The 12,860-nt window shown below is 40.3% G+C and overlaps 1 protein-coding gene across 7 annotated transcripts in view; it reads left to right on the plus strand.

Annotated features, from left to right (window-relative positions):
• Positions 1 to 7,205: 7,205 nt before the first annotated feature.
• The window catches only part of TFG (trafficking from ER to golgi regulator), a 32,349-nt gene continuing 26,694 nt past the window's right edge, over positions 7,206 to 12,860 (plus strand). For 2 of the 7 annotated variants that reach the window (XM_036109688.2, XM_036109691.2), the window contains exons 1-2: positions 7,206 to 7,443; positions 11,278 to 11,504. In XM_036109688.2, the coding sequence (XP_035965581.1) occupies positions 11,321 to 11,504 (184 nt within the window). In that variant the 5' untranslated portion in view covers positions 7,206 to 7,443; positions 11,278 to 11,320. Of the gene's footprint in view, positions 7,444 to 9,211; positions 9,282 to 11,277; positions 11,505 to 12,860 lie in introns of all 7 variants that reach the window. The other 5 variants (XM_036109684.2, XM_036109690.2, XM_036109685.2 and 2 more) reach the window with 4 other exon arrangements.

Raw genomic sequence — 12,860 nt, forward strand, 5'->3', positions numbered from 1 at the left:
AACCTATCTTGGCCAAAACACAGCTGTTCTGACACTACTTGAAATTGGCATTGCATTTTCTTCAAAGTGTCCACCTGGGTATACTACCAAATGAGAGGGCATACTATTTTGAATGAACAAAAGGCCTATTGCATTTGGAAATGCAGCATGTTCACATCCATGCCAGTTTGCTGTGGGCACACACTAAAGAGTCATGTGTAATGTTCAGTGTTGCTGCCCAGTTAGACAATGCTGTGTATATGCAAAGACATGCTTCAGTATCACCAGTGGGTCACTGAAGATGGTGAGCATGGAACCAGAAGTGGGCCCAATCCCAGGATCCTGAGATCACGACCAAGAGCCAGTCACTTAACTGACTGCACCACCCAGGTGTCCCCAAAACTGATATAAATATTTTTATATAAGTTTCTGTGTTTTCTTCCCTCTTGAAATACCTACTAGTGCAATTGCTGAGTCATAGAGTAAGTGTATATTTAACATTATAAGAAACCAGTAAACAGTTTTCTGAAGTGGTTGTACCATTTTATAGCCCCCAAAGCAATATATGAACTTGGAAATTAGTTTTTAAAGTCCTTATTTGTGAAGTATTTTAAAAGTAGAAATAGGATATAAATCTTTTTTTGCAAGCAACTGATCATGTTTCTGAAAAGTCCCATTGCTTAATATGTTAACCCCCTATTTTAAAAAAGAAGAAAAAAATAAAAGCAAAGCAGAGTGGTATGATTTAATGCTGTTATCGCTTACAAACTACATTCCCCAGAGAACTGTAGTCCACTTCTTATCTTCTTCCAGTACAGCTCTTGTTACACGTCGAAGTATGACATTGATAATTTGCTGAACTTTGATAGAAGCTGCTATGCAACCCTGTTGTAACAGTTGAGGCTTCTGGACTTTGCAATAACAAAGACAGAAGACTGGCTCTTCTGGCCACAGTACTTACCAAGCAGGTGCAGATTAGGGAAGCATTCTGGACTGGGTGTTGTGGTCCCAACTACAAGCTATGTGACTCAAGGCAATACATGCCTCTCAGGGTAGAAGCCTGAGGCTCTACCTTTTTAAAGGTACGGTTAAGACTAGGTGAACTCTAAATTCCCCACCAGCTCTTAAATTTTGTGAGTCTACATGCAAGCTGAAATTATTTTTAAATTAACTTAAAAATATTTTCCCATCTAGGTATTACATGAATATATTTTTCTCAAAAAAAGGAAATAAGATACAGCACGCCGGAGAGAGCCAAAGTGCCCTTTGACTAATTTCTATCAAACCCAGGCCCCTCTTCTCTTCCTTCCCTGTCTCTTCACACTTAACCACTGTAATAAGTTTGGTGTGTACCTTCCAGGTTTCGAGAAATATGTATACATAAAATTATATACCCGCAGAAATTCATAGTCTCGTGCTTCTTTTTCCTTTTTTTTACATAAATGGTTTAGGGAACTAATTCAGTAGTCCCCAAAACCACCCCAAGGTTCAGTGATTCACCAGGAGCACTCATAGGATTCAGCATAGAATTGTATTCATGGCTCTGATTTATTATAGCAGAACACTATATAGTGAAATTAGCAAAGAAAAAAGTCACATGGGCTGAAGTCAGGAGGACATCAGGCACAAGCTTCCAAAAGATGTCTTCCAGTGCAATCACATGGGATGTGTTTAATTCCTCCACAATGATTTGGGACAACACTTGTGAAATGTTGAGACTCAGTGCCCAGGGTGTTTATTTGGAGCTGGTCACAAAGGCACCCTCTGGCTGGCATATCCCCAAATTCCAGACTCCCAGAAAGCAAGCAGGTGTTCAACATACGCCACATTGGTTGTACAGTTTAGGTTCAATGCACCATTCTTATCAAAGAATAGTGGGACTGCTCCTGAAATCCAAGTTCCTAGACACTAGTCATAGGCCAACCTTATAAGCTGTTCTTTCTAAGAATAGCAGTTTCAGTTAGTATGTTAACTCTTTCCTGCACAGTAACATAACTTTCTGAAACTTGCTTGTTTCGTTTAATAAAATGTTTTTGAGATCTAATTGTATGTGTATGTTTCTTTTTATTGCTGTATGGTCTTTTACCTGAAAATAACACAGTAGGGGATATCTGTGTTCTCACGTGCAAGGGTTTCTCTGGTACCCTAGAAATAGAATTGCTGGGTCATATAGGGTTGGCTATTTTGGATGTTGATAAATGTTACCATACCACTCTTTAAATAGTTCGTATCAATTTATGCCCCCACAACAAAGTGTGAATGTCTATGTTGCTATACCCTTTCCTCTAAAGTGTTATGAAACTTCTTTTAATCAAACTAATATGTGAAAATTGACATCTCATTGTTGTATTTTGCACCTTTTATAGTAAGTGGATTTTCATTGAAAAGACTTTTTAAAAATGCCCTGCTTAATTATACATTTATATGGAGGGACTGAAAGCAAGATCGTTGGCATAAATGTTAGATTAGAGATGTGAGAGCCTCTCAGTACCCAGGCTATGATTTGACAATGCATGATTTCTGGAATCTGACATCTGGGTTTCTTAAAAGAGCTGAAAAAAAAAAAAAAAAAACCTACTCTTAGTCAAATGAAAAATTGTGAGATCTCCTTGTAGGTCTTGAGGCATTAGTCTTTCAACCAAAGCTCTGACAGAATGCACAGATGTAACTCAGCTCTGTCTCTGGGAGACATAAATGAAGAAAAGTGAACACTTCCAAATTTCTCAGAGATAAAATCCTATACTGCTAGGGAGCTAGGAACTCACCAGTGATGGCTGCTCTGTGTTTCTGGAAGCTTACCCCTTAGAATGGTGGGGAACTTAGTATTCTTTTATTCAATAATATACATTGAATACCTAGGAGGTGCCAGCCTCTAGGTATATAAAACCTAGGAAGAACTGCCTACAAGGAAGCAATTTCTCTAAATAGGGGTTGGATATAGAACCCCATGATAAGGACAAACATTTTAGGGTCTCACTGGATTATGCAGCCGGTAGGACAGACTAAAGTATTTTCCTTAGCTAATGCTAAGAATGACTCCCTCAAAGTTACAGAGTAAAAATATCATTCTTTTCTCCTTCATCATCTCTGCATGGAGTGGTAGCTTCATTTGTGTACACAAACAGATCTTTATGTTTGGCCAATGGAAGGGAGGCTGACCTGACCAACTGGCTCCCATTTGGTCGTCATGAGTCTCCCCTTCTGTTTGGAGTCCTTTATTTAGCAACTGCTGCTACAACACAGCTGATTCTCAGGGAGGGACATAACTTCTCTTTTGACATTCTCACCCAAGGAGGAACTTATATCCTTTCTTTTGTTCCCCTGAGGGTAGCAGAGATGACTGAAACTTTCAAAATGATTTATACTACTAAAGGACAACATGATGAAACACAGGCTTTATCCAACTTGCTTCAAGGCTCATAGTCTCTGTCCCGTTTCCCGTCTAGTCTGAGACTCTACCTTTTTCATTCTTGGGATTTTCCCTTCTCGTTGAAGCGTTCTAGCCACAGACTTTCAGGGAGAAAGAGAAGGTGGTATGTAAGTGAGTTGACTCTCAAAACCACGGTTCAAATCTAACCCTTCTTCAGAAGTCCATGAACAAGGAAAGTAACCTTTGAACTAGTGCCTCAATTCTCCCCTTGCTACAGGTGGGTCAAAGGTATTTCCTTACACTGCTTCGCCTTTCTTCACGTTTCCAGCATTTCTGATTCAAGACTATTCTTGGTATTCTTTTAAGACCAGATTCATCTGCACATCTGAGCATGAAATTCAATTTTCTGACTCAGAACCTTTCTAAACTCTCCACAAAAAAAGGGGGTAAGATGTTTTCTAATAGCATTTTAAAGGTATAAATACTTATAGAATCCCTAGAACAATATTCTTAATGCCTATCCCAATAAATGTGACCATAAGTGTTTAAAACGTGCTAATTATATGATAACTTAGCCTTTTTGGCTTCACTAATGAAAGGCAGCAGTAACTAAAATCAGCGTCTACACATACAGCGGGAGAAGCCATGTTCTTGGTAAACGTGGTAACTAGTTTAATTCAGGTTATCACTCCCTGGCCAGTTATCACCTGCATTTATTGGGAGCATAAGTACAGAGAACTGTATCATCAGGAACTGTGATAACAGTAATAACTATTTCATTGACTCAACAGTTACTTATCGAGTGCCTCTTATTCACTCAGGCAATCAATGCCAGATGCTGGGAAGGACAGAGAGAATATAATCACAACCTTCAAGTTGGGTGAAGGCAGGGATGGTGGTGAACAATATATTCAAAGACAGAATTATAAGCAAGGATACAGAACAATCACACGAGCTTTCAAAAGGGACCAAAAGTCTAACTGTCAAATGTTTGGTACAAAAAGTCAGGGTTATAATGTAATCTTTATGGTCTTCAATAAGACCACAAAAAGATACCATTTACACTCCCTCCCCCCCAAAAAGTCTTAGTGATACCAAGAATTGGCATTATTTATACAACTAAATATTTGCATAATCTACTATTCAATAATCCTTGTAACAAGAGATACTCTTGTACAAGAGACACACTAAAGGATGTTTATGGAGGCACACAGCAGAAACTGGAAACAATCTAAATACATTTTGATAGAACAGATTTTAAAAATTTGTGGTATACTCTCCCAAAGGAATATTATTCAGCAATGAAAATAAATGAATTCCAGCTACATGTCACAATATGGATATCTTAGTAACATAATATTTAGTGCAAAAATTGTTCCAGAAAACCAGAGATGATACTCTACATAATGCCTATAAACAAGTAAAACTGACAACACATCCCATAGGCATATATATATGGTTAAACTATGTAGAAGATTTAAAAACAAACCAGGCAATGTTTAAAAAAAAATTCAGGAGAGAGGCACAGGGACCACCTCCGGGAGAAGCACACAGGGAGACATAATTTATTGGTAATTTTTTTAAAAAGATTTTATTTATTTATTTATTTGACAGAGAGAGACAGCGAAAGAGGGAACAAAAGCAGGGGGAGTGGGAGAGGGAGAAGCAGGCTTCCTGCCGAACAGGGAGCCCGATGCAGGGATCCCAGGACCCTGGGATCATGACCTGAGCCGAAGGCAGATGCTTAACGACTGAGCCACCCAGGTGCCCCTTTATCGGTAATGTTTTAATACTTGGGTTAGGTAATGAGTTCCAGCTGTTCATTATGCTCTTATTTTTAAAAATGTAATTGTTCTATAGGATCAGGAAGAGGAAAGGTTACTGAAGTATTGTGGACAATTTAGTATTAAGCTGAAACAAGAAAATGAACAGGATATGGTTTTGGTTATTAAGGTGTTTATAACCTAAAGGGGCAATTTGACACACTCAACTGATAATTTTTTGTGCTTCTCTAAACCTGCTCTATGACATAAATAAACTCAAGTGTCCTTGATTTCATGCTTAATCACATTGTAGGCCTGCATCCGGGATAGCAGGAGGTAAAATCTTTCATAAAGTTCATCATTAAAAATTTTAAAATGTATATTTCTGGAGAATCTTGGGTAAATGCTTTAATGTTGCATAGACATCCTTCTTGCCTCATGTCACCTGAGTCTCTGATCTGGCTTCCAAATGATGCTTTACTCTCTCATTTCTCACTTCTTGCCTTGTGCAGATCCTACTGTTGCTTTGACCTGAGGAAACATCACTACCTCATCTTTCAATTTCCACAGTGGTAGCTGGGAATAGGTTTTAACATTTAAAAAGATTTCTAATTGTTTGGGGATGAAGCATCAAGTAATTATAACATAAAGAACCTCAAGCTGCTTTCAGAGTCCAAATGCACCAACCTCTCCACAAGACCACACTATGGGTGCCTCTTTTCCTAGCTTCTAGCTGGTCCCAGTGCAACAAGGATCGGTGTATTTCTCCTCAATGGCAGGACTCAAGTGAGTGCCTCTTTCCTGGGAGTCTAAGAGAGGAAATTATTTCCCCTTATTCCAGGCTAAGGTTCATCTCCTTATCTCCTGCCCCAGGATCTATCCTCCTTTTAGGAAAATTGACAGTGGTATAATTCACTTCCTTCAGGGAATATGTTCATAATTGTGTGGTTTTACCCAATCTCAAACCGTCTCAATGACATTAGAATATTGTTACTGGACAGCTGTGCATTTCCCCAAATCTGGATTACTCAGTTCTAAATAACGAGTAATGAAGAACAGTCTTGGAGAAAGTCAGGAACTTTTTTTCATTCCTTTATTCCTCTGCTCCTCAATCTCTGCAAGCAATTGATCAAAGAGCAATACACGCAGTGTTGGAAAATACAATTAAGAGGCAAAAAGCATTCTAAAGTCACATATTTCACTCTCAAACGGAATTTTTCAGACTTCTACCTGCAAAAAGATCACACTATTTCCAGTACTAAAAGAACATACCTTCTCACCCTGAATTCACCTTACCCCAGGTCCTTCGGGAATATCTGGTGAACTGGGGACCACGTGAGTTCGACTTGCATTTTGCTTAGTCTCCGTCATTTAAGGCAAAAGTTGCTTGCAATTTTTAAAAGAGCACTCCCTCACCCCTAGATTTCAACACTTCCCTCCACAAAATGTAGAGTTCAGTCTGAGCCAGGGCACTTATTACATAAAAACGCTTATTTAAAACCAATAAGAGAGAAGGAAAGAGTATATAGGGCAACGCTACCTTATCCCCCAAAAAAGGCTTCCGGAATTCTTAGTAGCCTTTTCCTTTTACACACTCACAGGTTCGTCCTGTCTCATAAACGCTATTAGGAACTCCTTGCTCACAAACGGATTCATCCCCATTCCCAGCACAGTGCTTGGAAGAAGCGTAGGCGCCCAATAATGAATGAATGAATTTGTGGAGGAAGGCGGGAAAAAAGGATTCGTTTTTTCCAGACACGGCTAGGAGAATTACAATGGTCGCAAAATTGGACAAACGCCCACTTTCGACCGGCTCTCGAGTCCAGAGCAGCAAACCACGCCCCACCCACGGGCGACAGACGGGAATCTCAAGCTTTCAGGAAAACCGGAAGTGCCTGGTCACGCCTTGCGCTTGCGTACATTCGTTCGGCTCACACTGCTACACTCCGTCATCCAGTGAGAAAGCAGAGGCCCCGGCCCACGCAGGCCCGGGCACAGTCAGCCCCGTGCCCCTGCCGCTGCGCATGCGTTGTGGGTTGGCCTCCTGCTGTGAGGCGGAGCGAAAGGACAGATTTTTTTTTTTTTTTCTCTTGTTCCCGCCCCTCTTCTTCCCCCACCTGCCACGTACTGGGCCCGAGATCTCGCTAGGCTTGGTGGGTCCGTGCGATTGGCTGGGGCCCGCGCGAGCCTGCTAGCGAGGTGCGGCGGCGCCGGCGGAGGGCACCGGAGTGGGCCGTGACCGCAGCCACCCCACGACGCCGGCGTCGGCCTCGCACCGGTCAGGTCAGCGGAGATCCGCGGGGAGGCGGCCGCGGCAGCCTCGGCAAGCCGGTATGGCGGCTGGGGACGGGGGCGCGGCCGCTCTCTCGACAAGGCGGGCCGGCAGACGAGGAAGCGCTGGGAGGGCCTCGTTCGAACCGGCGGATACCGGGCGGGGGGCCGTGGGAAGGGACAGGGGCCCGGGAGGGCCGTGGAGGGGGGAAGGGAAGCTGTGGAGGGGGAGGGGATGGGAGTCCCGCAGGCCACGGTGGCAGGGAGGCGGGCCTCGGGGGTCTCTTGGGGTTGTTTGGGCCAGCAAGTGCTCTCACTCCCGAGTCTGCCTGGCTCCATGGGGTTGGACTGCCAGATGGAGAGGAGAGGAGAGGTGCTTTGTGAGGCCTGGGGTGGTCGAGCACTTAGCCCCCAGAGGGCCTTGGAAGGTTAGAAGGTTGAAGAATAGCGCCTATGGAAATAAGTTTATTGGGGTCACCTAAGAGGAACCTTGTTCCTTAGCTCTGTCAGGGCTTAAGCGCCGTCTGGAGGCCCAACCCAGTTTTATAGTGATGATGATAGCGAACTTTGTTTACTTTACTATGAACTGTACTAAGTATTTTAGATGCACAAGATCATTTACTCATCACAAAGATCCTTTAAGTTTAGATACTCTTAGTTTGCATGTGATGAAAGTGAGGCTTGGAGAGGTACTTGCCTAAGGTCACAGGGCTGGTAGTGGGAATCTTCCATCTTACTGGTCAGGCAGGATTTGTGACTCCTTTGATTCTTTGGAATAATCAAGGGTTGATTTTGCTTGAATTTCTTAAAATTGCTACGCTGTGGAGGTGCCTAAGCAGGCCCCTCTGAATTCGTGCCAGACTTTACCCACAGGGTTAGTGGAACTGGAGGTTTGGCCATTGAACCTAGATTCTGGTTCCGGAGACTGGCTTTTTATGTGCCTCTGGACATGTCACTTTATTCTTCAGTGCTTAAAACAGTGTTCCTGTTGGAGGGTTTGGTAAATTAGTGGCTGTGTCATTTCTGGACTTCAGAGGGAGTCGGGTATGGACAAGATGGGAGAAGAAAATGCTGTAAGGATCTCCCCAGCAGTCCTGGCAACTAGTAGTTCATACCAGTCTCTACCTGGTGACTGGAGTTAGAGAAAAAGGGGACCTGAATTCTGTTACATAAGAAAATGTGGGAATGGGATTTCTCCAGGAAAGGAAAATTTTGTGGTGTCCTTAGTTTTGTGATGATTGCGTGCATGTCTTGAGGAGATGTCTGCACAAACTGGGGACAGCCTTCTGAAAGAAGCCCTGGTTTCTAGCCACAGGTAGTTTACAGTGCATGGGAAACACCAAGGAATAAGTGAATTTGCAGGCAAATGTGGCAGATTCAAAGTAAAAAACAGACTAATGTTTTCAGATCCATTGGAACTGAGCAGTGAACAATCCTCCCACAATCAAAAGGATGTACTATTCATTACATCTGATGTTGGAAATTTCTCTTAATTAGGAGTATGTTTGTTGTGGGGGATCACTTTTGGCTACATAAAAAAGGTACAATGTGAAGGTCTGTCTTAGGAACTGACCCTAACAGTACAGCTTTCTTCTCCCAATCCCTTATCAGAACTTTATTATTTCTCATTCATCTTTTGTTCAGGGAACAAAAACAAGTCTTTAAATACCTACTATATGCCAGGCACTATTCTAGGTGCTTTTAAGAGTAGATAATAACATCTTGCTGAAGCTAAGCCGTGGTCCTTAACTATGTTATTGCTGGTTTACACATCCTGTGGGTAGGAGGAATAACATATTGATTTACTGAAGTTCTTCATTTCTTTCAGACTGGAAGGTAAACAAGGTGGAATCTTTACCATTTTGTTGAAGTGATTATACTTCAGAGCTTGGCGCATAGTAGGTATTAAGTAAATGTTTCCTGAATGAAGAGGGTAGTTTGGCTAACACGTGAAGAGGTTTTATGGAGCTTTCAGTTAATCACAGTGTTCATGAGAAGTCCATTGTGAGCATTGGCAGATAAAAAACTATTCTATTTTACATTAAGACAAGCTTAACATCCCTATGTAGGAACACAATCCACTTTGTTCTGAACTGACCTTAGAGTGTTAGATATAGTATTTAATGCCCCATTTTAAAATATATTATTAATATAAGCTCTGAAATACAATACAAGTATTAAAAAAAAGGAAGAGTAGAAGAGTAGAAAGAAGCAAGGGGAAGGACAAATCGTGGAGGGTATTTAATATTAGGCTAAAGGGAGCTTGAATTTCATCCTGCTGAAAAAGGGAAAATCTGAGGATATAGGCCTTCAAGTCTGACTTTGGATCCTCACTAAATGGCAGAATTTTAAAAAATCTGTTACAACAACTGGGAAGTTTATTTCCAAGCTATCAGTATGTGATTTGTGGGTCAGTGAATCATGGAAAAAGAGTATACTTTTCTAAGATAAAAAGAAAGAAAGAAAAATATTATTAATAAATGTAATCTCTTCAGAATATGGCAAGGAGGACTAGAGACATTCATTTAAGGAAAGTTAGAAGGACATAAATATGGAATCTAATCATACACACCCACTAAGGTTTGGGGAGGGGTGAGTTACAGAATATTAAGAGACAGTAGTGCACAGTCTTATTAGAAAGCTCAGGAGGATGTTACTCATTTGCCTTTTCTCCTTAAGTTCCCCAAATAGGAAGACTAGAGAAAATATTAGTGAAGTCTTTTTTACTTTAGAGAGAAAAATTTGAGACTCTATTTTAGTGTTCACACATGCTTTTCAGGGTTGTCATTTAGTTATAGGCTAATAGAGTGGAAGCCAGTATTTATTTGTCCTTCATGTAACAAAACTGAATGACTACCATGTGCTAGGTACTGTTCTAGACTCAGGAATACAATGAACAAAATCATTTACTTCTTTATTTTTTAGTAGGAAAGGCAATACAAAATTAATAAATTCTTAATGTCTGGTAGTGATAAGTGCTTTGAAGAAAATAGAAGCAGGGTAAGAAAGTGAAAGAGGATCCGTTTTAGTTTAGGTGGTCAGGACAAACCTCTGAGAAGTAAACATTTGATCAGAGATCTGAATCATATGGGAGTTGTGAAAAAGGCTCATAACAAAGGGAACAGCAAGTGCAAAGACTTGAGTTGAGAAGGATAACTTAAAGTATGGGTGCAGCAGTGTAACCAGGGATAAAAGTAGGAAATGAGGTTAAATACTTGGCTAGGGGCCAGAGGCCAGATCCTGACCTTGTAGTTCTGTCCTTTACTAAAAGTGAGCTGTGAATCTATTGGGAGATTTTAAGCAGAGTGACGTTCGATTTTATTTTAACAGGATAACTCTGATGTTGAGAATGGATTAAAAGTAGGCAAAGGTAAAAAAGCAGGCAAACCAGTTAGGAGTCTTTTGCAGTAATGCAGGCGAGAAATGATAGTGGCTTGGATCAAGTTGGTAGAGGAAAAGGTACTGAAGGGATTGGAATATAGAGATATTTTAAAAGTAGTGGCAGCTAGATTTTTGGCTATTTGATGGACTTTTTTTTTTAAATCATGAACAGCTAGAAGGAAGAAATTGTCACTGAGATAGAGAAGACTACAGGAGAAACAGATTTTGGGGGAAAGATCAGGAGTTTGTTTTTGGACATCTTAAGTTAGAAATCTAAATGGTAATGTCAGATAAGCGGTTAGGTATGTGGGTAAAATAATAATAGACAGAAACAACAAAACTTGTTTTTTAAGGCACATAGTAAAGTTATCTCTGGACCATTTTAACCTGGTAACGTTCAAACGGTGACTCTATTTTGAAGGGCAGAGTTTCTTAGATTCTAATAGTAGTGTTGCTTTTCAACTTTTAAGGTAAGTGTTTATAGCTGTTTAATCATCAAAACGATTTTATCAGTCTTTCCGTAGAGTTGTATGTACACAACATCCTGGAGTCCAACATGAATGGACAGTTGGACCTAAGTGGGAAGCTAATCATCAAAGCTCAACTTGGGGAGGATATTCGACGAATTCCAATTCATAATGAAGATATTACTTATGATGAATTAGTGCTAATGATGCAGCGAGTTTTCAGAGGAAAACTCCTGAGTAATGATGAAGTTACAATAAAGTATAAAGATGAAGGTAAGATTGTTTCTAAAATTAGTCATTAGAAGTCTAGGTATTATATGTGGGTTTTTTTTTTCCTATCTTCTATTGAACTATCTCAATAAAAATTTTGTTCCCTTCTGTAGTAATTGAGTACCCACTTAATTGGATGTTCATGTAGTTAATTATAATTCTTTTATAAGTTAAAGAGCTAAGTGATTTATTATTAGAAATGGGGTTTTAAGTGATAGAACTTTCATATATATTTTTACAAGCATTTTTTTTTTTTCTTTTTTGCCCATGCAATTCTGGTTTTCTTTTTGCTTTTAAAACCAAACTTTCACTCATCAGTAGGTATTGAATGAAAAAGATTTTCATGGCCCACTAAGTGTGGGAAAGCTGGTTGAAACAGAAATGTGTTTCTTTACTGCAGGAATTTTCAGAACATGTAATATGCTGACGTACGTTGTCAGTTTATAGTATGCAATGTCCCTAGACTCATCTTACCACAAAACCATTTTTATGGTAGTGGATTTTACATGACAAATGTTGCATGAAACACACAGCAGAATTTTAATAGTAGATTATCTTTATTTCATTTTCTTTAAACCTGTCTTCTTTATAAACACCTTTACTGAAATTGTGCTTTAGGTGGTTACTAGTTTCTTTCTTACCACTGAATTTATTTTCAGTCTATTTCACCTTGATCTCCATACTTGGCACTGCTACCCGTACCATCTTGTTAAAAATACTCTTATCCCTTAACATCTTTGCCACTGCTGTCCTAGTTTTCTTATCACTTACAGCTGCTTCTCTGTGTCTCTGTGTGCTGGCTTAAATACCAGCTGTTGATAATAGAAATGTTAAAATTTCAGTGGTTTAACACTCAAGGAATCATTTAGAGACCCAGGTTGCCAGAAGCTCTCTAGTGTTCAACACATGGCTTATAAGCTCACCTTGAGCATTAACATCCAGCAGGCAGATGGAGGAAGACAGAGTGTAGAGGATTACATGGGGGATTGTAGTCTCTCGGCCTTGAGGTAATGTATATCATTTCTGCTCACATCACATTGGCCAGACCCTAGTCACATGGCTCTGCTGAGAGGTCAGTGGCTTTGGGTATGTCCCTGGTTGGCCCACTTTCCAACAACCTACACTGTGGAAGGAGAGTATAAATCACTGAGGATCAGCTAAACTGGCCATTTAGCTACAGGTGTAATTCTTTCTTTTTTATAAAGTATGATCTAACGCTACCCAAAACTCATTTTTAGAGTTACCTGTTTTAAAGGACAGGAAAGGAGAGCAATTTCTTCCTGTTCTCTTCCCTAGTATAATCTCATCTACTTAAAATACATTGGCTTTCACTTCTGACTTCCAAATGTGTGTCTTAAT

Source organism: Halichoerus grypus, chromosome 1, assembly GCF_964656455.1.
Source record: "Halichoerus grypus chromosome 1, mHalGry1.hap1.1, whole genome shotgun sequence".
In the NCBI taxonomy this organism is placed as follows: Eukaryota; Metazoa; Chordata; class Mammalia; order Carnivora; family Phocidae; genus Halichoerus; species Halichoerus grypus.